General features: G+C 46.0%; 1 protein-coding gene and 1 long non-coding RNA gene across 9 annotated transcripts in view; both read right to left on the bottom strand.

Annotated features, from left to right (window-relative positions):
* Positions 1 to 24079, bottom strand: part of COLGALT2 (collagen beta(1-O)galactosyltransferase 2) — a 154614-nt gene continuing 130535 nt past the window's right edge. For all 8 annotated transcript variants that reach the window (XM_083847106.1, XM_083847104.1, XM_083847103.1 and 5 more), the window contains 11 exons: positions 20883 to 20993; positions 19249 to 19366; positions 18337 to 18471; positions 14323 to 14527; positions 7836 to 7955; positions 7284 to 7360; positions 5299 to 5405; positions 4361 to 4493; positions 2936 to 3063; positions 2077 to 2283; positions 1 to 1637 (listed from right to left, as the gene is read on the bottom strand). In XM_083847106.1, the coding sequence (XP_083703232.1) occupies positions 1361 to 1637; positions 2077 to 2283; positions 2936 to 3063; positions 4361 to 4493; positions 5299 to 5405; positions 7284 to 7360; positions 7836 to 7955; positions 14323 to 14527; positions 18337 to 18471; positions 19249 to 19366; positions 20883 to 20993 (1618 nt within the window). In that variant the 3' untranslated portion in view covers positions 1 to 1360. The remainder of the gene's footprint in view (positions 1638 to 2076; positions 2284 to 2935; positions 3064 to 4360; positions 4494 to 5298; positions 5406 to 7283; positions 7361 to 7835; positions 7956 to 14322; positions 14528 to 18336; positions 18472 to 19248; positions 19367 to 20882; positions 20994 to 24079) is intronic.
* Positions 4915 to 5292, bottom strand: LOC310903606. Its single transcript, XR_014587619.1, has 2 exons — positions 5065 to 5292; positions 4915 to 5033 (listed from the first exon to the last, which is right to left on the bottom strand). It is a non-coding gene; the product is annotated as an uncharacterized lncRNA (long non-coding RNA).

Here is a 24079-nt window from a genome sequence, read left to right as displayed (position 1 = left end):
TTGTCTTGCACCAGGTTCTATGTATTATCAGACCCGCTGACAGGTAATAATAACATGTCTTCTTTAGCAGAAAGCACAACTTTGATCAGTAATTATTAAAAACAAACAACAATAAAAAACAAACAACCACACATACTCAACTGTACAGAATAGCCAGCAGGTGAGTCTCCAGTTTGCCAGTGCAGGAGAACATTGTCCCCTGCAACAAGAGCCTGCAGGTTGAGACCTGTGCCAGCTAAACCTAAGCAGTGTAGTCCACAATCACCTGGCCTCTAAGAAACCTTTAAAAAAAAAAAATCACACTCTGCTGACATGCTAGCCAACAGCAAGTCAGTTTGCTCCTCACTTGAAAAAATATCAAGACAAGTTGCCTTTCCGTCCTGTAACACAATTCTATCAAGGCTGTTGAGAACAGTACAGTTGACAGCACTAACATTTTGGTCGGTTGTTCTATTAGGATAGTATAAGAAGTTTGTAACCAGAACTATAAAAATCAAATTTCCTAGAAGTCCTATGCTTGTTTTTGTGGCCTACTTAAACAGGCCTGCAAAAAGGTTGTCAGGCTTTCTTTTCCCGAAGGAATAAATTGAAGCAGGGAGAAAGCAAGGCATGTTCCCTTCAGACAGTGCAGAGAAAAACAGAAGGGGCAACCACCACTTTATCTGCTGGTTTCCAAGATTCCAGACATGCCAAGGTATCAGTTCCAGACTGGCAGACCTACCTGGATGGGATCTAGGAAGTCTTTAAATTTAGAGGGGAGTCAGAAATGTTATTCTGCAGAAGTGCGATGAAGGAGAAGACACTACACTGGAGCACCGCTCCAGCGCACTGAACATTTTTGGAAACCATCTTGATTCTGACAGGGATTCCTTTGAAAAACAAAACCAAATAACCCGAACACTTGCCTGCAGTTTCTCTCAGCAAACAGGGTTATAAAAGCCTACAAACCTACAAGAAGTAACAGTTACACAGCAGCCCAGTTACAGCTATCCAGAAAGGTATTAACACTTGTACACCTCTATATATTAATCTTTATAAATACAGTATTCTACACAATGTACTGTAGAAAGACGTCGTTCAAGGTTTTTGTTTTGTTTGTTTGTTTACAAAAGCTTGCAAAGGCTTTTGTTCAGATCTCTGCCTTTTTTCAGCCAGTTTGGAACACTTTTTCCTCCTTCCTCTCCCTGCAGTCCTGGAAAAGCAGCCTGGTAAGTTGTAACACAACCAGGTCCAACCACCCTGCTTTGCCATTCCAGGTAGCAGGAAGGAGACCACATGAACGGCTGCTCTACAACTTTCAAGGGTGCAAAGCAGTGTGAGGCAGGTTCAGCTGTCAACAGAGCCCAGGGGAAGCAGGCAGTCATAGCTCATCCCTGGAGGATGGCGTGTTGAGAGATGACTGAGGAGGCAGGGCATCCTTGTTCTGGGCATCGCTATGGATCTTGCCCTGCTGCCGGGACTTCCAGGAGTGTGTTCGGTCCCAGTCAGTTGACACGGTCTCATTGTCCCAGATAGTAGAGGTCTCTGTGTCGCTGAGGTAGCCTGGCTGCCCTGTGTAGTGGGTGGGGTAAACAAGCAGTGGTTCTGCTGAAAAGGCTTTCAAGTCTCTGGACTCATAGTATTCCATGTACTTTGCTCTAAGGGGCGAGAAAAATCATCAGAAACAGAGTGAATGTTCATCAGTGCCACTGGTTATAACTTTGAGATGCAAGTCAATCCACTGAGCAAACAGGTCCTGGGGCAGGGAGGTAGTTGCTGGGGTGGGTCTAAAGCAGGTCTGACACTCTACAGCCTTACAACCACAGACACCCTACATAAAGCCTCTCTTGCGGACAGTCACATGTCTCAGAACCAGCCTGCAAGCCCTGCACCGGGTGGGCAAAATAACCCCTCTGCAGCAGGTCTGTCACCTCTTTTGACCTGTGTCAGCTCTGCTGCAAACAACCAAAAAGTACAAGGATTAGCCCTGTTCCCCACCGCCCAGGCTACAGAAGTGAGACACATCATCAACTGGTTTGAGATCATTCAGCAAGACCCAGCTCGCGTCAACCTGAGCAACAAAGGCATCCTACTTACACAGGGTGCTTGTTGTACATGACCGGCAGAAATTCATCTACAGGCAGCATCTTGCCGAAAGGCTCAGCTCCAATTAGTTTCTGAGCACCTTGGAAAGAGATTGCATACCCCAGGGTCCAGTAAGAGTAATCAGCTTCCACGAGGTTCATGACATTGGGAACTGCTTTTTCAGGCTGCTGCACCTGCATCCTTTTCCGTCCAATGTATCTGAAAGGGTGAAAAGAACACAGAATTTTGAGCTGAAGTGAATCTGCAGCGATTACAACCACACAACTGTTTATTTTGACCCGGACAGGGCAAAGAGTCAATTCCAAGAAGTAATCCCCGCTCACAGATTTCTGTCCAGCATCACTGTCAGACTGGGTTGCTGTGGCTGTGCTAGTTGGTAGCTTGTGGTGCAACATCAGATGGAGGGTTTCTCTAGGGGCACCACGTTACCGGTGCTCAGCCTGAAGGATATTTTCAGGCCTGTTCTCACTGGCTCTTGCAGTCTCTCCCAGCTGAGCTGTGAATTTGAGAGTGAATTTGAAAGACTCCCTGAGTCTTTCACAGCTGTGCCTTAACCCAGCGGCGGCACAGCTGTGAAAGACTCAGGGAGTTGGGCTGCCACTGCCCAAACCCCAGGACAGGGCTGTGGCAGCTCCCCTGTCACAGCAGCATCTCCGGACTGCCCACAGAGGGCAGTAACGGTACCCATTACAGTTCGGTCACTTCAGCAGTAGCCTGCCCCAGGAGGCAAATCTCTCCTTATGGGAAGAGCCCACTGAGAAGTCACTCTGGCTGGCACTAACCTGCATCTCTACCGTGACACAGTATGTGTGCCCAGGAGTTCCCAGGTGGCTGAGGGCCAGTTACTTACATAAGCTCCCAATCTAGCTGTGCTTCTTCAATGTCATCCATCAGCTTCATGAGCTTCCTTTTAAACTGGTGTTCAAAGCGCACATCGTCCTCGATAACAAGTGTCTTCTCCAGTTCTCTGTTCACCACCTGAAATGAGAGGGTACTGAAGTGATCACAGCAACCCATTTGGGCCACTCCTTGCACCCTGACCTTGCTGGGGTCATCGTGACCTGACAGTACCTTCTAGACCTTGCCGGCAGGGAGGCAGGAGAACCACTCTCAAATTCATAGCTCAGCTGGGAGAGACTGCAAGAGCCAGTGAGAACAGGCCTGAAAATATCCTTCAGGCTGAGCACCTGTAACGTGGTGCCCCTAGAGAAACCCTCCATCTGATGCTGCACCATGAGCTACCAACTAGCACAACCACAGCCACCACCTCCTGCTGCCTGGGAAGGGGGACAATCCAGCATTTCCTAACTCTGACCCTGACCAGTTAGAGAATATTGATGCAATGCATCCTGCATACTAGCTCCCATTATTATCTGACTGTTAGTGATTTGGAAGTCTCAAGCCCAAAAGCTCAGCCTGCCTTGACTGAGGTCAAGGCAGGATGACTCCTGCTGGCCCTAGGCTTTTCAGATCAATGCCCTGCCCTGGGGAGATGTGCTATAACTAAAACCTCTGCGTGCAGAGGGTTGTCTCCTTATACATCCATATAGGACCCTGCACCAGCAGGTGCAATCCTCACTGTCAGATCTGGACAACCACTGCCACTGCCCATTCTTCTTTTATTATCAAGTCTTTCTTCCTGCCTCCACCACATCTCATTGACGCAGCGTCCCCTGTTGATGTCAGGACATGTAATTGCAGCATCTCTGACCAGTGCGGCCCGGATTTTCTCGCACATCACTCCCCAGGTGACCAGGGACAGCCAGGAGACACAGCTTTTACTACCCAAAGAAGATTCTCCTAGCTCAAGTAACAGAGGTCCCTGCTGGTAAGAATAATTATAACACATCAACTTGAAAAAGCCAGTCAGCAGAGCCATTGGAACTTGCTCCAGCACAGATGTAGAAACAAAGACAACAACATCAACAACAAAAAAGATAGAGAGGAGTTTTTTAGTATCATTTGTTCTTCAAAACCTTCCAGCCTTTCTCCTAAACAAATTTGCTTCAAGCATGCTATTGGATGGTCTGCAAAAACAGTCATGAAAGCATTTTGATAAAATCCTTCAAAGCCGTTGGCAAATAGAATACAGAGAAGGGAAAGCTGAACACTGCTTTCAAGAAAAACTTTATGTATGATCCTCTATAAACTGAGGAAAACATTTCCATGCTATGCTTCCAGAAACCTATACCATATTTGATGCTCTGCCTTAAGACTAGCTGTGTACTTTCCTATTATGTCCTGCAGGAACCCTGAGCACCCAAAAACTTCTTACCTCCTTCCAGATGTAATAGTGACTAAGGAAGCAGCCGATCTCTCCCCTGGTTAGTGGCCTGGAGGAATACGGGTCACGGTAACCCGGAAGCATATCAATGCTGAGAGCTTTGAGCTGACTCGTGTTCAGTGCTCTGGGAAAGAGAGTATCTATCACCATTTAAAAAAAAAAAAGTCAATTACAAGTCAGACACAGAAGCAACACAGGAAATGCTGCTGACGTTCAGGGAAAAGTCGTATGTTGTGGAATTCTTGTATTTGTTTTGCTCAAAAACCTAAAGAAAAAAATCTTAATTTACATTTCTAAATCTAACTGAACGCTGAAAATGTCTGAAGACAAATGTCCACAGAAAGCTGCAGCCTTCCAGCAGCATTCCCCTTCAAGCTTGCCTACCACCGTGAAAGCCTTCACCCCAAACAGCCACCCTCACTTTCTGTGACCTAACTGCTTTGAGACTACCAGTGCTGAAGCTGAAATCAGATCAGTCACAACCACTTTTGCTTACAAACTGTTTCCCTAATATACCGTGTTAGAGAAATCCACAAGGCAGAGCACGACCTAAGGACAGACAAGTCATACCCTTAATGTTGCCAGTAACTTCTTGTGGGACCATTTACTTGTTAGTTGCTTGGCTTAGAATATTTTTCTAAGAGGTCTTGATGGGTACCCAAGACTCAGGACCAGTAGATGGTTCCTAACCACACCTGAACCACACTGTCCTGGTTCTCTCGTGTAGAATGACTGATTTCAAGAGAAGGAAGAAACAGCAGAACTGCCTCACTTAGACCATCAGACCCGTGAATAGAAGTGACATTCACCTCTCCCCTCAGCCCACCCTTCCTCACCAGAAGGAAGGTCAGGGCATCCAAGGAGATGGTGCAAAGCACTTAAGCACAATCCACGTTTTGCAAACTTCAGCAACCCCAGCTGAAACTCACTTTCCATCCACAGCCTCCACTATCTTGACTGCAATCTCCTGTTCATAGAGAGTCCGCAGCATCCGATCCCGTCTGTCTTTCCGACGCTTCAGATTGATCATGAAAATCTAGGTTGAAGAGAAAGACGTTAGCATCCGGGTATGGGAGGGAGTAAGAACAGGAAGTCCTGATCCACTCTTTTCTAGCAGCCCCATAAGAAAAGCGGATGTTCTGAAAATACCAGCTGTGTTTTCATTCGAGACTGTTTAGAATTTGTCAAAAAATTAGGATTGGTTTTGAGCTGAAAGGTTAGAGGCTTGTTCTTTGTCCAACAACTACCTTTTATGGAACAAGGGAAAGTTGCTCTTCAATGATGAATAAAGATGAGAGAAGGACAGCTAGAGCCAAGCCCGTATTTTCCACAGATAAAGGATGTTTTGATTTTTATTAAACACAAAGTAAAATTTGGTTTGCCAGCTCCAGTTCCAGAAGAACGTTGACCCATGTGTCTTTCCACAAAGATGCAATTGCCCATATTTAGGATTACCAGCGGGGTCACTATAAAAGTACAAAGACACAGTAAAGAGAACATTTTTGTAATTACTTCAGGCATTGAAAACGCTGTTATCCTTGCCAGACTAGAAAGCCTAGCGAAAAGCCAAGACCTGGAACAGAGATGTCTGGGTAGGGCTCAGTCCAAGCCTGGAAGAAACAGACTCCTTGGTGGAGGGCTGAGGACTGAAGCCTCACTTGCAGGTAAACTTCAGAGGGTCAGGGATATTTTTCAGTCACAGACAGACAAGTACAATCGAAGCCTTGTAGGTTGTGGAGCAAAACCTCATCCCAGTAAGAAGCAGATCAAATTCCAGCCCAGTACAAATGCAAAAATAATAAATTGGATAAATAAAGTGCAGCCACAAAGGACAACATGGAAAAAAACTATGCCAGCTGTGTTCTAAACACAGACACTCAAACACACATAGCCAAATCAGGTTCAGACTTCACTATACAAGTCATATAAACAGATGTAGCAAAATAAGCAATGAAAACAAAGGCTCCCCTGATCACCACAACTCCCTCAGTCACGGTGCCACTGCAACCCTGGCAGCTGTATACACAAGGGGGTTATGGCTCTGTGAAAAACACGGACACTAGCTAATCGCTAGCACAGCAGATCCCTGTCCAGCCCTCTCCCCTCAATGCCTACTCTCTCCACAATGTGAGAAAGAGATGTGAGAGGAATTTCTGCAAGGTCTTGGGGGCACTACCAGCGTCAGCAATGATCTTTCTAGATATTTTTTACTTAAGGCTGTAGCAGAAAAATGTGGCAGTTAAACACAACCGGGGGACAGCTGCCACAGTAAGGTGGCCACGAGTGATCTTCATCTCTCATGGACATACTCAGCTTTGGCTAGAGCCTAGCTCAAGGCCTGTCTCCCTCAGCTGCTCTGGGCTCTACAACGTGTCTCTCAGGTTACAGAAATCATTCTCCTCTGTCACTTCAGAGCAGGAGAGCCTTCCTAAAAGACCATTTTTTATCACAGAATGAAGGGACTGCCAAGCTGCTCTGTAGAGTCAGATTTAGAAGAAACAGGACAAGAAACGTGGAGGTAGTAACCTGCTTTCCACCCTCGGTTCTGCCATCTTCTTTTGTCTGGATTTAAACATCCACACCATTAACAGACATGAATCCCAAAGATTTGCTGGGCACTGCCCCTGCACACAAACCAGCACTTTTAATCAGAAGCCATGCAGCGGGTGCTAAGTGCTCACAGACCTGGCTGGCCTCATGTGTGCTCAACAGAACTTCTCCCCAGATAAGAATAGCTAAGGATAGCTTTCTCCTTGCATTAAGTTTAAGTCCAAAAATGAATAATTGGGAAAGAACTAATTGTGTGAAAAGATAATATACTCCAAGAGAAACATCTGGAAGCTCAGCTACCTGGAGAACCCACGTCCTCTAAGTAATGAATGGGAAAACAAGGACAGCAAATTAAGTTTCTTACTTCATCAAATCCCATCTTGTCAGGGTGCTTTGGAGGAACAGAGACATACTGAGAAGGTTCAATGGGAGGACGATCAACTGTAAGAGAGGAGAAATCCCAACCATCACTTTGATGTATGCGCTTAATTGATATAATGTATCTGCATATGTCTTCATCACTGGGCCTAAAGCCCCGGGAGCTGGGATGTGCAGTCAGGGCAGCAGTGGGTGCAGCAGAAAGCATCCACACTGCGCAGCAGAAGGGAGCACCTATGTGCCAAACAGACCTCATGATAAAGACGAGGTTCTGCAGCATCCTTTCCCCATTAAAGATGCAATTTTGCAATTGATCTGGGGAAGTTGAGGGGTTTTGTGAACGGAGTTGACCCAGCCATGATTACACCTCTATGTAGAAAAGCTGTGGAAATCGGAAAACCTGCATATCAAAACTGTGTGAGAACAGATCAGGATGCAAATTCTCCCAGACTCCCAAGGGGAAGAGCTGGGCCACTGGCAGGAGAGCTCTACCATCATTAACTGGGGAGCTCCATCACAGCAGGGCACAGCGACTTACTCATAGCTTCAATTAACGTGTGCACAAAGTTCTCAGCTTCTTCTTGCAGCGTCTGATGTGATTTCAGGGGCATGGGAAGGAAACCATAGTGCTCACGGTTGCAGATGTACATCTGAATTCCTGAGGATCACAGAAAAACAGAAAACAGAGTCAGGTCTTTTGTCAGCAGATTTCACTGCTCTGTTGATATATAACCATAACCAAACCTACGCCTGGACCTCAATCTCAACAGGTTCTGCTTCATCAGCAAACAATTCAAAAACATTCTGCACCTGGGATGGAGCGACCCCAGCTGTACGTACAGATGGGGGACGAGAGGCAGGAGAGCAGCCCTACAGAAAGGGATCTGGGGGTTCTGGTCGATGTCAAGCTGATCATGAGCCAGCAGCGGGCCCTGGCAGCCAAAGGGCCAACCGTGCCCTGGAGGGCCTCAGGCACGGCCCTGCCGTCTGGCTGGGGGAGGGCTGCTCTGCTCTGCTCTGCCTGGGGCGGCCTCACCTCGAGCACTGGGTGCAGCTTTGGGCACCACAACATAAAAAGGACATAGAGCTATTAGCGTCCAAAGGGGGGCTATGAAGATGGTGAAGGGTCTAGAGGGGAAGACGTGTGAGGAGCGGCTGAGGTGCTTTGGTTTGTTCAGCCCAGAGCAGAGCAGGCTGAGGGGAGGCCTGATGGCGGCCTGCAGCTCCCTCACGAGGGGAGCAGAGGGGCAGGCACCGAACTCTGCTCTCTGGGGACAGCAACAGGACCCAAGGGAACGGCATGGGGCTGGGACAGGGGAGGGTCAGGCTGGGTGTTAGGGACAGGTTCTGCACCCAGAGGTGGTCGGGCACTGGAACAGGCTCCCCAGGGCAGTGGTCATGGCACTGAGCCTGCTGGAGTTCAGTGAGTGTTTGGACAATGCTCTCAGACACAGCGTCTGGTTTTTGGGTGGTCCTGCATGGAGCCAGGAGTTGGACTCAACAACCCTTATGGGTCCCTTCCAACTTGTGATATTTCATGAGTCAATAAAAATCACTGTGCCATTTTCTGTTGTACCGTATGACAGCAACTGGCCTCTCCTATGTAAATAATTTCTACTTGCTCCCTAACAGCAAGGGTTTTTAACTGCAATCAGTTTTCTCCTAGAAGAGACTGGGAACCCACATCTTAGACCAGAGAAAGGGCCTCTTCTGGCTGTCGCCTTCACAGCATAAAAGCAATCCTACAGCAGAGGGCAGAACTGGCCTTTAGCAAAAGCAGTGACTGATAAACTCTGTAGGACTACTGTAGAAAATTGGAGAGTACCACAGAAACCCCCATCCCCAAAACCACAACTGCACTGCTCACACCTGGTACCTCACCTAACACGATCCCCTCACAGACCCAGAGCCAGAAACAGGGTACTGGGACAGGCTTTCAACCTCTGAGTAAGCCGGCCTCAGGTGATAAAATGGCTAGCACAGAAGTCAAATGGGCTTCCGACTGCAGATGTGCTAAAGGAGAAGCAACAGCGAACACATGGCTTGGAGCCTCTCTCCCTGCACAGATCCAGGGCTCAGCAACAGCCTCCAAACCAGGAGCGGGAAAATAGGTCTCAAAGACAGGAAAAGCATGCAGGATTCAAAGCTCAGGATGAAAGCATTTCTACTCATGAGTGGGCAGGACTCCCCCTTGAAACACAGGAGGGCTGCATTTGTTACAAACCTGCACAGGGTGAAGGGGTTCAGGTGAAAGGGAAGTAGTCCTATTGGACACCCCACCTCTCTGTGGTGAGAGGAGGCCCTGCCTGGAATCATACAGGATGAAGTTGCAAAGCCCAAGCCCAAGGTATCAGTATAGCTACAGGGTTTGTTACTAGCTTAGCAAGGAAATCAGTCTGAGTTTTGCAGTCAAATATCTTCCCACTTCTGCGTGCTTTGGCTAGAACATAAAAACAAGATACTTTCACCCGTGTTGGCAAAGAACTCTGAGGAATATGTTTGATAACCATCTTGGAAATGTCAAGTCTGCCACCACTCTCCTCTCTAGGAATACTTTTTAGAGTGGCCTGAAGATGAGAGGAAAATCATACAGAGAGGTACCAGTGAGGAGGAAAGATACTTTCAAAAAATTGATAATGTCATTTCCTTCTACCTGAAAGCTTTCACAACTGCTTGCTCAAGGAGCTGAATCTGAAGATATCCAACAAAGAGAGTGAAATCCAGCTGACGACCGGTCACAAGTGGTGTTCCCCAGGTGTCAGTGTTGGGGCGCATCCTCTTTAATATACTTATTGATGATTTGGATGAGGGAATTGAGTGCACCCTCGGTAAGTATGCAGATGACACCAAGTTGAGGGGAAACATCGATCTGCCGGAGGGTAGGAAGGACCTTCAGAGGGACCTGGACAGGTTGGATCAATGGGCAGAGGCCAGTGGGATGAGGTTCAACATGGCTAAGTGCTGAGTCCTGCACTTTGGCCACAACCACCCCATGCAGCAGTGCTACAGGCTTGGGGGAGAGCAGCTGGAAAGCTGTGCAGAGGAAAAGGATCTGGGGGTGATGATTGATGCTCGCCTGAACATGAGCCGGCAGTGTGCCCAGGTGGCCAAGAAAGCCAGCGGCATCCTGGCTTGTATCAGGAACAGCGCAGCCAGCAGGACGAGGGAGGTGATCGTTCCCCTGTACTCGGCTCTGGTGAGGCCGCACCTCGAGTGCTGTGTTCAGCTTTGGGCCCCTCACTACAAGAAGGACATCGAGGCCCTGGAACGTGTCCAGAGAAGGGCCTGGAACACAAGTCCTGTGAGGAGCGGCTGAGGGCACTGGGGTTGTTTAGTCTGGGGAAGAGGAGGCTCGGGGGAGACCTCATTGCTCTCTACAACTACCTGAAAGGAAGGTGTGGGGAGCTGGGGGTCAGCTTCTTCTCACAGTTATCTAGTGATAGGACTAGAGGGAATGGCCTCAATTTGTGCCAGGGGAGGTTCAGGTTGGAAATGAGGAGACATTTCTTCTCAGAAAGAGTGGTCAGGCATTGGAACGGGTTGCCCAAGGAGGTGGTGGAGTCACCATCCCTGGGGGTGTTCAAGGAAAGGTTGGACGTGCTGCTGATGATCTTGGAGGTCTTTTCCAACCTTAGCAATTCTATGATTCTTAGACCAGAGCCCTTTGCAAGGGAGAGACCCACCCACTGCTGAGCTTCTTCATCGGGAATGTCCCAGCAACGCATGATCAACATTGAGCTCTGGCAAGGTCCTTTATTAATTAACCACCATCTTAAAGCTGCTAAAGCCCATTCAACTGGCCAAACAGATTTAAAATAAATAAATAAATTCAAACCTGGAAGCTTTTCTGCATTTTTTTCCCCTATTTAATGAAGCAAGCACAACCACTAACCTCTCTCTAGAAAATAAATGAAAAGCAGACACTACCTGGTGTATTGATGCTTTCATGTATTGGTCCCTTAATCCCTGGTATTTTTAGCAGAGCAGAACTGTCTGCATTACAACTCCAATGTTTACACCATTTTAAGTTCTGCAAGTAAATTGCTGGCTGCACTACTTGCCAAAACACATTCAGCTGTCAGCTGTAGTTTAGGTAAATGGCAGAATAAAAAAGTATGACCTGCTGACATTAATGGATTTGGCACTGATCTAATCAACTCATCTTATCTGGCTCACTGATCTCTGTTCTTATCTTCCGCTGGCTTAAACACAGTTAATCTGTGTAGACTCATACCAATATTTCTGTTCCTTCTGGGATAAAGGCTACTTCAAAATAGTAAAACTGCCTTAAAACAGGGAGGGGGACTCACTCTCCAGCTCTGTTTTTTTTTCTGATAAAAACAACTACTGCTACAAGGGACAGAAAAGCCACAGATTATTATTATAGTATTATTATTATTATAGTATTAGCCTTTGTGAGGCAGTGACCAAATCCACAGCCATACTCAGGCAACCTAAATTTCCTCCCCACCCCTGTAACTGGACCTTCCTGCTGGCTGGCTTTAGGTCCTCAGAGCCTGAAAGGAAGCTCAGGAGATATGACTGACAAAATGATATCTTGCAAGTGCAAGCAGCTCTACAGTGTCAACCTCCCTCTGTTCTCAGCTGTGCCTCTCACACCTTTGCAGGAAGAAGAAAGGAAGAAGAGAAAGATCTCTGATTGTCTCTTATTCTCAGTATGCAGGCCCATCACTCAACAAAACACCTGCACTGAGCTTTGTTGCAAGTCAGTAGTCTCATCAAGGGCCACGTCCTCTCAGCAAAAGTGGGACAGTCTCCCTGGAGCATCACGGAACAGCTGTGTCAAGCAATAGATTCACTGCTGAAAACTGCTGGTTTGATATATGGTGTTAAATGTAGTAGTTGGGCTGGACAAAACCCAACATCACTGTGACTTTAGTCAAGTAAGTGAAATTCCTCCAAAGAGAAATTTGCCTCACAGTCCATACATTTTGCACATTTCTGAACTTGGATGTTATCCGTTTATCCAGGGTGCAAAACTCAGCCCAGGACAAAAGCCAACAATCTGAACAGACTGACGGGCCAGAATACCAAAGCACTGGCTTTCATGTCATGGGTCAGTACTGGAAAAAATTAAAATGTTCTAGAATCAAAGGAAAAAATGATGGGTTTAAATCCCTGAAATATTTCTTAAACAGCCGGAGCTACTGCAATGCAGTTACCACTCTCATTGGATGGTACATCTCTGGGAAACCTGTCAGAGGGAACAAGTAGGGCAGGTAGATCTGAAGGAGCCCGCTTTGCTATTCAGACTTCTCTGGAGCCAAGGTACTGAAGTCCTGACTCTCAACATCAGGGCTCCAAAGGCCCTGCAGGTTTAACTCTCACTTCCCCTATCTTCTTCTGTCTCCCAAGGGTTGTAATTTCAGCTCTTGCTGCCACTCCTCTATCATTTGCCTTTCTCACTTCAAGCCCCTCATACCCTTTTAGCTAAGTTTTAAAAAACCCTGCTTAGTCTGCAAAGACAACACCATCTTTTGCAGTGCTGTCAAGAGCTTCAAACCAAAAGGATCACTAAAAGAAAAGCTGTAAACAGCTGGTGGATGCTGTGCTGGTGGGAAAAGTGGCCTGCTCACCCTGTCTGTTCTTCAGAGGTCACTACCAACAACACGCTATTCTTCTTCACTTTCTCTCCACTTGTCTGTCCCACAAGAACAGCCCTTTCTTCTCACCGTAACTTTGCCTCTTTTGCAAAATAAATAAATAAATAAAGGTAACACCAGCTGCATGCCCATCACTCAGAGGACCCACAAACAACTTTTCTCTTTTTTAAAGCCCCATGCTGTGATGAGGGAGAGGGCTGACAATACTATTTCACCTCAGCAAGCCAGCAAAACTAGTCATGAAGCTCTGGATAGAAGTGCATTTCACTGGTGCTGCTGAAGTTTCTTCAGTCCCTTTTATCTTACAAAGCCTTAAACTTTCTCCTTCCAACACAACAAGGCAAAGAAAAGTACAAATAGCCTTTAAAGACATAGGCTTTCCAGGAGCAACCCTCAGCTCTGACACTGCTACATATAGGCCTGCTGCTACCCAGGACATTGCTGGAGGCAGAATACTCATCAGATCCATTCTCCGAGAATAAATGGGACTTAACATCCTCACCACAAGTACAAGCAGCAGTAGCATCTTGCATTTTAGAGACACAACATTTCCTCTGAGACACTTGGAGCTCTTTGCTAACACCAACAGCCATTCCTGAACAAGGATGAGGACACCAAGGTTGTGGCTCAGCCTAAAAGGACTCCTGTATTTCAGGTCCAACTGACAACCTCCCACCGTCAAAGACCCCAGTATCAGCCAGAGTGGTGCACATTCTCTCTCCACTGTGCTCCAAGGGTTTCAAGACAGCTCAGCGCTTGACTGGTTCTCCTCATATACCAAAGGAACAGTGCCAACTATGCAAAGATTTTACTACTCACGAATCAGCTCCAACCCACCGTTGCCTGGCTATGATTTCCTCTCAACACAGCCTGAAAGTTGCACTGGCTTTGCTTTAAGACAAAAAAATCCAACAACTCATGTACAACTGCTGAGCTGCCATGAACCAAGGCCTCATGAGCACTGTGGGTAAGCAACTTGTTTTTTTGTTTGTTTTCCACAATGACTGCTACATCTATAGAGTCTCTTGCCAAGTCTCCCTTCCTCAGGAGTCTCCTGAAGTGGTGACTTTAGATACCTTACCAACAGACTTCCACTTTCACAGCACTCACCTGTGTTCTCTACTGCCTTGCTGCAACACAAATCAAGGACAGATGCCACACATTTAGACTCTGAAACACTGCCCCCATCCCAAGAGTTGCTCCTATGGCCTTTGAAACTAGCTGTGGTTTGACACTGCATTGCCAATCACTTGTTGGTTATCCTTGAGTAGATTCAAAAGAGCAAAGGAACAGGGTACAGACTCACCACTGAAGTCAACACATGGCTTTTGGCCTCTAAACTCCAAGAAGAGATCTGCATGTCTACTAGTGAATCCTCCCCAGCAAAGGTTCCAGACATACCTGCTTGGCGACTGGAGAAGGCAAAGACCATGATATCATCAAAGCTCCAGGTGTAGTCCTGGTGGGGCGGGTAGAACATCAGCTTGGTAGAGGCCTCTTTCCTCAAGTCAATGAGGAATGTGGAATGAATCATTGGGACAGCAAAACAGCCTGTCCTCTTCCATTCCCGAATCAGGGGATAATCCAGGGTCCTTTTGTAATAGCCCTGCAAACACAATGAGCAGGCTGCTTGTTACAAGAGATTTGTTTCATAGATGCTCCCCAGCAAAAGCTCTCACCGTTAGCCCTCCCCAGCAGGGATGAATCAGTGCCCAATTCTCAGATTTTGAAGTATACCCCATTTGAAAAGGGCTCAGTCAAGTATTTATAAAGAATTCCCATCTCAGAAGGTAAAGCTTGACCCTGTCTTTTAGTAGTTAATGGAAATCCGAGCCTCTCCACTGCAAAATCACCTTGTAATAGAGCTTCAAACCCGGGACTATTTTACCCCAGCTCTCCAAAAACATTTTTTGCACTCAGACTCTCAGGTCTGATCCTGGAGGCTGCTGAGCATGTGTGGCATCCCCCAGGTTCAACACACACAAAGGGCATTCACAGTCTCTCAAAATAGGACCTACAAATTATTTCTGACTATGACTTCAAAAAACGTTTACTTGACTTCTGGGAAGACATCATCTGTGTCTCCATCAGCTGTGTAATAATCCCTGCTTCCTCCATCCCAAGGCAAACAGGCTTAATACCAACTCCTGAGCTCTCCCCACAGAGTCATTCTGGGGAGGCACTTCAGTCAGCTCCTTTCTCTGGACCCACAAGCTTTGCTAGCCTTCCAGCCCTGTGGGTGCATCACCCATAGTGTGCAGCTCACAGCTGGTTTTGCAGGTGCAATATATCTAAAGCTATCAGTTTTGGAAATAAATACACAGAATTCCTTCAGAAAGAAAGTCCTAAGGCACCAGTTAGACATATGAACACGTCCGACAGTTGAATCCAGAGTAGACACTGGTCTTTACAGAAATGATGAGTCACTAAAATAAGTTGATGTTATTTCTACGTTACATTTTCCATGAGGATTCTAGAAACAGCAGCCAAGCAGATCGCTGCAAAACCACTTTACCCTGGTATTGTGTAGGACAGTGGTGCATCTGTTTGTTTATGCGTCTGTGGTCCCCCGTCTCCCCTTCAAATACCTTCTGACCACATTGTGAGGACCAGGTATCTCAAACACAGCCAGCCTGATTTGAAAAGCGAGCAGGTACAGACCTTACTAGCATTCTCACCGAAGGAAAGATTAAGACACTGAACCTTTAACAGACATTGGAGACTGTCCACTGGTAAAAGATGCTGGAAACTGACCTTTCTTCCTCCAATCACTCACTACAGGGTTTTAGGGCTTTTCACTGATTGTAAATCATGTGTAATCAAGACAGACTCCAACTTGTCAGCACCGTTGCCCTGCTTTCTTAAGGTTAGCTTCATGACAACTAAACATTAAGCTGTCTGGAGCTGGGTTTGGCTTGTTGTTGCTCAGTGCTGCAGGCCATGGTGCAGGGCGTGTTCCAGCTGTTATTCCCTCCCCAGCTCCCCAGGGAGAGCAAGGCTGAGAGAGAAGAGCGAAGATGTGGGACTGCAAGCACAGAAGCAAGCCAGCAGCAACTAAAAGAATAAGAATGAGAGAATGAGAGGAGAATGAGAGAATGAGAGGAGAATGAGAGAATGAGAGGAGAATGAGAGAATGAGAGGAGAATGAGAGAATGAGAGGAGAATGAGAATAAAAGTGGGAACTTTCCTTTTCATTTGAGCAGCTTTTTCTCCTCAAATTCTGCAAGATGCTTTTGCTGCTACTTTTTTTTCCCCTTCTTCTCTTTGCAGCTAATTCAATTAGCTAATGCTAATTGATGGAAACTTACTATTGAACAGGTGACACTAGGGGCCAGGGCTGAGGCTGGTGTACACAGGCAGGGATCCACTTCAGTCTGTGAAGCAAAGCTGATTTACATATTGTACAAGCAATGCAAGCAACCCATTTTCTGATTTACAGAACAGTTGCTATGTTTTCACTTTGCTTGTAACACCAGAAACAATTATGTTTTACATCAGGTAAATGCAAGAGGGGAGCGTGCTTCATTCCAGGAATAATGACAATTAGTATCCAATTAGCTCTCCAGAATAAAGCAAGAGGAAAGGGAAGGTTAGGACTGTGGATCCCCTCTGAAGTACTCATATTCACATGCCCCAGGGTTGTTTAAAGATATATCTGCAGCTCTGGCTTAAGCACATTTGTCTACTGTATTTACAATGAAGGAAAGACAAAATTTGGGGATGGAAGGAAAATGCAAATCCTGAAACTTTCCAGGGCAAACATGAGCAGAAAAAATTCTCGCTAGGTTAGGAGATACACAGATCCCATCTCCCCAAAACATGACAAAATATATGATGGCAGCCGACTGGAGAACGAAGAAATCATCTCGTTATTGAGGTTTACCTGTGGCCTGGGAGAAAAAAAGCACTAACTACATTCCTTATCTCAGCTTCAATGTCTTGGAAAGCCCATCTAGAGCTTAGTCAAAAACATTGCAAAAGAAAACAGTAGGGAAAAAAAATTTAAAATGACTGTGGTGATAGATCTGCCCCTCTATATAACTGATTCTCTTATTAAAATCCTTTGATAAACAAGGTGACTGTACTGGGTTTGACTGGGATGCAGATTATTTTCTTCACAGAAGCCCATATACTGCTATGTTTTAGACTGGTGACCAAACCAACGTTGACAGCGCACCAACGTGTGCTTTGGAAAAAATCTCCCGGGGGGAGATTTTCCAAAGTTTATCCAAAATTGCTCAGGGACCGGCTGGGCACTGTTTTGCTGGTGGTGAGTTACTGTTTGTGCATCGTTTGTTTTATTTCCTTCGCCACTTATAAAACTGTCTGTATCTTAACCCATGTTTTATTCCCCTCACTTTTGCCCTTCCAGTTCTCTTCTCCATCCTGCCTTGGGGGGAGTGACTGCAGGGGGACTTTCCTGCCAGCTGTAGTCAGCCCACCACAATACTGCACAAGCAACTTACAGGTGACAGCTTCACCTCATTCTGTCTCTAAAGAAAGAATGCTATTTCTACTAACACATTTTTGTATCTTATTCTTCATGTAGTACATGTGATTTGAAAAGGTAACACAAAACTCTTATTTCTAGGCTAGGCACTTCTGTCCTTTACATATGCACTTCAGCACATACACACTCCATTCAAAGCAAAGGGTGTTGGTCCACCACATAAATCTCGTTCACATGTGAGAAAAATAACCTATATAAAACAGAGAGCTGTAGTAAGAAAAGCATATTCCTCTCAGATTAGCATCAATATACAGGAAAGCTGGTCTAAAATTATGTACCAAGAGTTTTAAGGCCATTACACAAACATATGGAACCACCTCATATAAATACTGGTGCAATTGTGGGTATCGTGGCTTTTTTTCTTTTTTTTTTTAAAAACATAATTACTGTGATTGTATCACATCCCCAGACTTTTGGTTAGGAACAACATCACTCAGATCAAGCTCAGCTTCCTCCAGATACGGCTTTTTAAAAGTGAGGAATCTCAGAGCAGGAGGCAAACTTGTCTGCACACCCAATGCAGAACATGTATTGCTTTGCTCATACATACAGCTCAGTTAGAAAACAAAGCGTGAAAAACAGTTATAGACTGCAGTGTCCCCTCTACCTGTATTCCCAGACTCCCCATAAACGTACGGTCCTTTCCCAAAGATACCCACACCCAAGGTTTGGGTCCCACCACTGAGAGAGGTGCAAGCTTAGATGACTGTGTGACACCGCTATCCTCATGACATGCCTCATAGCAACAGCAGCTGCTTTTCAGAAGAGGGAGCGGTCTATATTACAAACACAGGTGGTAAATTCTACAAAACAGAAACTACGCCCACTGCTTCACAGACACAGCACAGGAGCCTCTGAAAGCACAGCTTACACCGTCATCTGTCACCATTCATGAGGTCACTTGCCTGGGGGGTGATGCCACACCAGAAGTTAGAATAGAGAAAGCGAGACTCGAGCATTGGTGCCACCAATGTCTTGTTCTCTGCTATCATCAGGTTCAGGGTTTGTGGGTTGGTCAGTAAGTTATCTGTATCAACAAACTAAAGAAGAGGGGAAGAGAAAAAGAAATTTGTTATTAGATGAAACAATATGCTTCCCATGACATTTTCTTGGGAATTAGGTGACCAGAGGCATGAGGTATTGGCAAAAACCACTGAGCTGGTGGTTTTGATACCACAGTACATGTCTGTTATAGGTAAACGCAGGAGTAGCTGCCCCTGGGACAGAAATATGGGATGGGAAAAGATGTGGAGCTTTCAGAGGACTCCACAGAACTACTCCAGCAGAGGGCACGGGAGATGCAAGGGAAAATAACAATGCTGAAAAGTCAGCTAAGTCTATTCTGTGAAGAGGATCAGGAAGAACTCTTGAAAAAACAGGCCCCACACCCTCACCTTCTTCAGAGGCTGCAGAAACACCACCATTAATTGCTGCTGTAGTGACCAAAAGGCACACATCTTTCCACAGCTTTTCTGCTCATCTATTCCCCTTATATTTCACCAGAAACAGGCAACGTTTCAGTCTGTGGGACTCTTTGCAGGTACTTACCCACCACCCAGACTATATTCAGTCCTGACAAACACAGCTTAGCCTGCACCCCTAACCCTGTGGATAAAGCCTTTGGCTTACCCAGGGACCTGTCCCTCTAACTGCAAAGTCTTGCTCATCAGAACATGAAATGATACAAGGCATCTCACTGCACAGAGCTTTTACTTTACTTGGGGCTGTCTGAAGGTTTCCTCTCCACGTATCAGAGTGACTGACTACCTGAAAAGCTTTTGCCTGAGGACAGTTAATAAATCAAACACTGTATTTACCAGGATGTAGTCTGACCACTTCTCTCGCGCAGCACGCAGGGCAGCCTGTCGGAGTTTCATCACATGGGTGAACCGGGAGCTTGGCCAATGCTTTGGCCCAATTTCTTCTGGGTAAGACCTAGCAGAGAAAGCAATCAAAAAAGTCTAGTTCCCTTACTGCCTTCTGTGAAAAAGAAAAGCAGCATCAGAGTCACCTCAGGCAACTCAGGAGAGGTCAAAACAAAACAAAACAAACAAGCAAAAAGTGGTTCTGAGGGAAAATGATTCCAAGTTTCACGCTGGCATGTGTACACAAGACAGCAGAAAACAAGCAGCATTACAGCATTTCCTGCTGACCAAGTGGCCACAAGCAAAACTGCACTATGAAAACCAGCAGTTTGTCCTGCAGCAGGCAGGCCCTCACCTGAGGTAAGCAGAGGTTACCCTCCTAAAATGAACTGAAGCTAATTTACCTCATCTGACCCTCTGGTAGAAAGTCTCTGTCCTCTGCTAGGCTTTAAGTCTATAAAGACAGCAGAATCAACACAGCTGAGGATGTGAATATGAAGAGCACTTTAGATTCCCTCAGGCTCTGGGTATTATTAGTAACTGTTAACATATTCTGGTAACACCTCTTAAACCAACAAACACCCAACACCCAAGCCCAGGGGCCGAATCATGGGAACAAAGTTATGTGAATCTCTCTGTTTTCAGGATCAGGTCCAAAAGCACAATCTTTGCAACAGAGATGGAAGGAAACTTAGAGACAAATCCTTATGTGAGATATAATTCATGGCTTTGAAACAGTGCCAGCATAAGCCACTGAAGGAGCTAAGAATTGCAGAAATTTTTTTACAGAACTTAAAAAGAAAAAAAAAAAATTCAACAAGATTAAGAAACATCAATTCCAATGCAAGTATTAAAAAAAAATAAAAAATAAAAAATAAATCAGTAAAACAACCAGTTCCTGTAGGTTTGCACAACAAATGTCACACCACCACACTAAAGACCTTGAAAGTAAAAGCAAGCTTAAACCAAAGGGAAAGTATAATAAATAATATTATAAATAGAATAAATAGAAAATAGAACAAGACCAAGGAACAGCTGATCTTAATAATAAAAACCTAAACATGTTTCTTCTACTTCAAAATCATGTATTTAAGTAGGTGTAGTCCTTAATTCCCTGAAAGAGGATTGTCTTTAAACCTAACAGTATATTTCAGAGGAATAATCCTGCAAGTCATATGCAAAGGCATAATATGCTGAATTAAACATAGTTCCCTGGCTCAGAATTTATTGAGTGTTTGATGCCAGGGACAGAACTTTCACAGAAACTATGGGAATAGGCTATGATTTCTCTGCTCCCTTGCAGATAAAGAATAGCAGTTTTTAATCCCTGTAGCTTTTGATGTGATTTCTTTACCATGCAAAGCGAGCAACTGCAGATGCTGTATAACTGAATGGAAAATGCTTTTTTCTCCAAAGTTCTGCATGAATTGCTTCACTGAAATCAAAGACCTTTTTGTGTGTTCCACCAGAACACAGTTTCAATAGAACAGACCCCACCAAAAAAAAAAAGAAAAAAAAAAGAAAAAACCTACAAAATTTGATACATAGTTTAAACAGCTTCAGCCAGCCCCTCACGCAGTACTCACTGCGGGTCTTCCATTGGCCTCCACTCCACATCATGGTAGAGGTTCTGCACATTCTTCAGCCACTCTCTAAGGATTGCTGTGGTGTTATCAGCATTGTGGTCAGTGGCTGCCCTAGAAAAATAAAAAACACAAATACCACTGTTCATACAAGATTTAGGCACGAAGAGTAGTTAAATCCCTGAGTCTGCCTGTTTGCAGTGGCCTAGGATGGTACGAGGAAGGTTATGCTCACCACCTTTTCCCAGGTGGTAAATGAGTTGAACAGAGAAAGAACCTATTTCTTACAAGCACTTCCAGCTCCCGGTAAAACTCATTGCAGCTCCACAGATGTTAAGGCACACAGCAGAGCCTCACTCCTGCAAAAACACTCCCTTGACGAAGGCAACCTTGCACACCACTCCGCTCTCACTGGTCCCCTGCCTCCCTGGAACCCCAGCAGCTTTGTCATTAAGCTGGCACAGGTCTGAACTCTGCTGGTAATGCCCACGTGCTGAACTCCCCTTGCTGACTGTCAGGAACACATCCCTTCAACTGTGTTCAGTTCATCCTCTGGAAAAGACAGGACGGCATTGCATGACGAATGAATGGCCTGTGGTGAGCCAGCCACAAAGGTCGCAACTTTGGAAGCCCCAGGATTTTAGTCTGCATGCTGTACTGCCCTGCAAGTACACCACTTAAGCTGCACGGCATGCTCCGCTGCCTCCCACCTCAGGAATCACTCTTGTCAAGATGGAGGCTCTGCTGAGACACACAGCAAGTGAGGAGAAGGAACGCCTTGCCTGCTGCTCAGCAGCACAGGGAATGATGGCCTAGAAATCCACTTGTCTCCGGTCTGCAACCTGCCCAGCCGCTCACAACTGTCCCCTGCGTGGTCAAGCTGACACGGAGGTGGTGGGGGAAGGCAGGAATGCCTGATCTGATGTACAGCAGGATCAGGACCTTCACCCCCAGCTATAGCCAGCAAGCAGCAACACTGAGCCTCAGAGAGATATCTCGCTTTCTTACTGTGACACAGAGGTCATGAATTTGTACAAAACACCCAGAGGAGCTTTGTGCAGACGCCATGTTAAAAGCCAGTAACAGCACTCCATCTCAAACTATGGGATAGGAGAAACCTGCCTGCTTACCCTCTAGCCTCTGCACCCTCCCAGAAAGCAGCATCCAAAGGATGTTATTTCCGAGGGGTTGGGTAGTATAGCTTCACAAACCGAACAGGATGCTCAGAGACACATCCCTGAAGGTCATCACATGGAAAGGAGCCCTAGGAGCCCCAAGCTCATGTCTGCCTGGGAGCCTCAGGGTCACAGGGGGAGCGAGCCTAGTCACCTCCCAGCTGCTCCCTCCCAGTATGCGCTTCCTGGGGACTGGGACCTCTGCCACAGGACATCCAGCAACTCCCACGGGCACAGCCACTCCCACAGCTAACTCCCTTTAGCTGAAGGGCTGCTCATTTTTCCTGGCCGGGAGGTAGGAAAGCACAGCTCCATGGCAGGATACAGCCGGTTCGGCCACAGCTCTGCAAACTCCATGGGGAATTCACAGTCCCTTTATATTCCTTTGGGAGTACAAATACTGGTTTAAATTCAAAAACACAACCAAGAACTCAGATTTAAAGCTTATTTATAATCAGAAGAACACAATAACTTAAGGACAGGAAGCTTATTTATTGACCATTGATTCCTGTTTATTAAAACAATAAATAAGGAAAGTTCAGCAAGCAAATGGATGTTGGTTTCTTGCTCCTATCAACTGTTCTCTCCTGACAGAGGAAGGCTGGGTTTAGTTATAACTGTGGGATTTGCTTTTGACCAAAATCTTACTTAGACCACACTGCAAATCTAGTTTTCATGGATGTTTAACCAGATGAAAACTGCCAGTCACTGCTGACCGGGTAGAACAGACTACCCAAACTTGTCCCATGTATTGTATGGATTTCAGATCACAGACTCAGACCCCTGGCTGAGGACACTTGCTTGGGCGTCCCACAGCTACTGCTCACTTCATCAGTCTTATTCTGCTTTCCTCCTACACTCCAGCTGCACAGGCACTGAACAACAGCTCCAAAACTCCTCAAATTCCACAGAGAACTGAGAAAAGGGCTTTTTGTTCATGGCTATCATGGGAGCGGCAGTGCATCAAGAAGCTCCTGTTATACAGTGGGACCACAAAGCAACTGGGCGTCATGCAAACCGAGTGAAGATGACAGGGGCCATCCTGAAGAATGATGGAGCCCAGCTCACTCCATGCTTTTTGCCACATCCAGGCTAGTCCCTTAAAATAATCACACAGCTCAGCATGTGCACATTTCCCTCAGCAAACCCCATCCCAGTCTCTCTAGCTCAAAGAAGCTGAGGTGGGAGATGTGGAGGGGTTTGTTAAAGCCTGGAGAGGAAAAGGAGAAGGTGGGTGGATGGGTGAGTCATGTTAGTCCTGGCATTGTGCTGGCTGCTTCTCTGTCTTGGCCTGGAGATTTGTCTTCATTCAGCGCTGTACACGCAGCTGGGACTCTCCATCCTGCTCCTGGTGGGGCAGCGTGCCCTTGACTAAGCTGTCCCCCGAAGACCCCAAGAGCTCACAGCCTCCAGCCAGAAGTGAGACATGTGAATGGCAACCCAGAGGAATCTCTAGAGCTGCCTACGAGGGAACTGCTAGAAGGAAAATGGCATTTCACTGCCCAGGCCATAATGGTGGTGTTAGCTAGAAGGTAAATTCCCAGCCCAGCAGACCTTTACAAAGAAACAGATGAGAGAAAGCTCTGACAAATAAAGGACTGTTGCCTTCAGGGCTATCCACCCAGCAGCGTTTCTAAGCCCAGAGTTCTCAAAGGCAATACAGTTTGTCACACCCTAGATAAAACATGCCCTATGACTAGCAATTTGGCAAATGTTCGTTTTTCCAGCTTTAAGGAAGAAACAAAGAAGAAAAGAAAACTCACCCACATTCGAAAAGGCAATTATTACTATTAGTTTCAGGACAATTCACATTTAACTTGAAAAGAAAATCAGCACTTACGGCTATTGTAGTACCTGAGCCACTATAGTCCACCTAGTCCCCCAGAAAAAGTAGCTACTATGGTGCTTGCAATACCACTGCATGGGGAAAAACACGCAAATTTATTTATTTATTTATTTTTAATGACAACTTCCACACGAGGAAAACAGGCAAATAAAAATATGAGCAGGACTTCCCACTGGCAG

The sequence above is a fragment of the Anser anser genome (genome assembly GCF_964211835.1).
Source record: "Anser anser genome assembly, chromosome: 8".
In the NCBI taxonomy this organism is placed as follows: domain Eukaryota; kingdom Metazoa; phylum Chordata; class Aves; order Anseriformes; family Anatidae; genus Anser; species Anser anser.
Note: the sequence above shows the minus strand (reverse complement) of the source record. Positions and strands in the feature narration are given on the sequence as shown.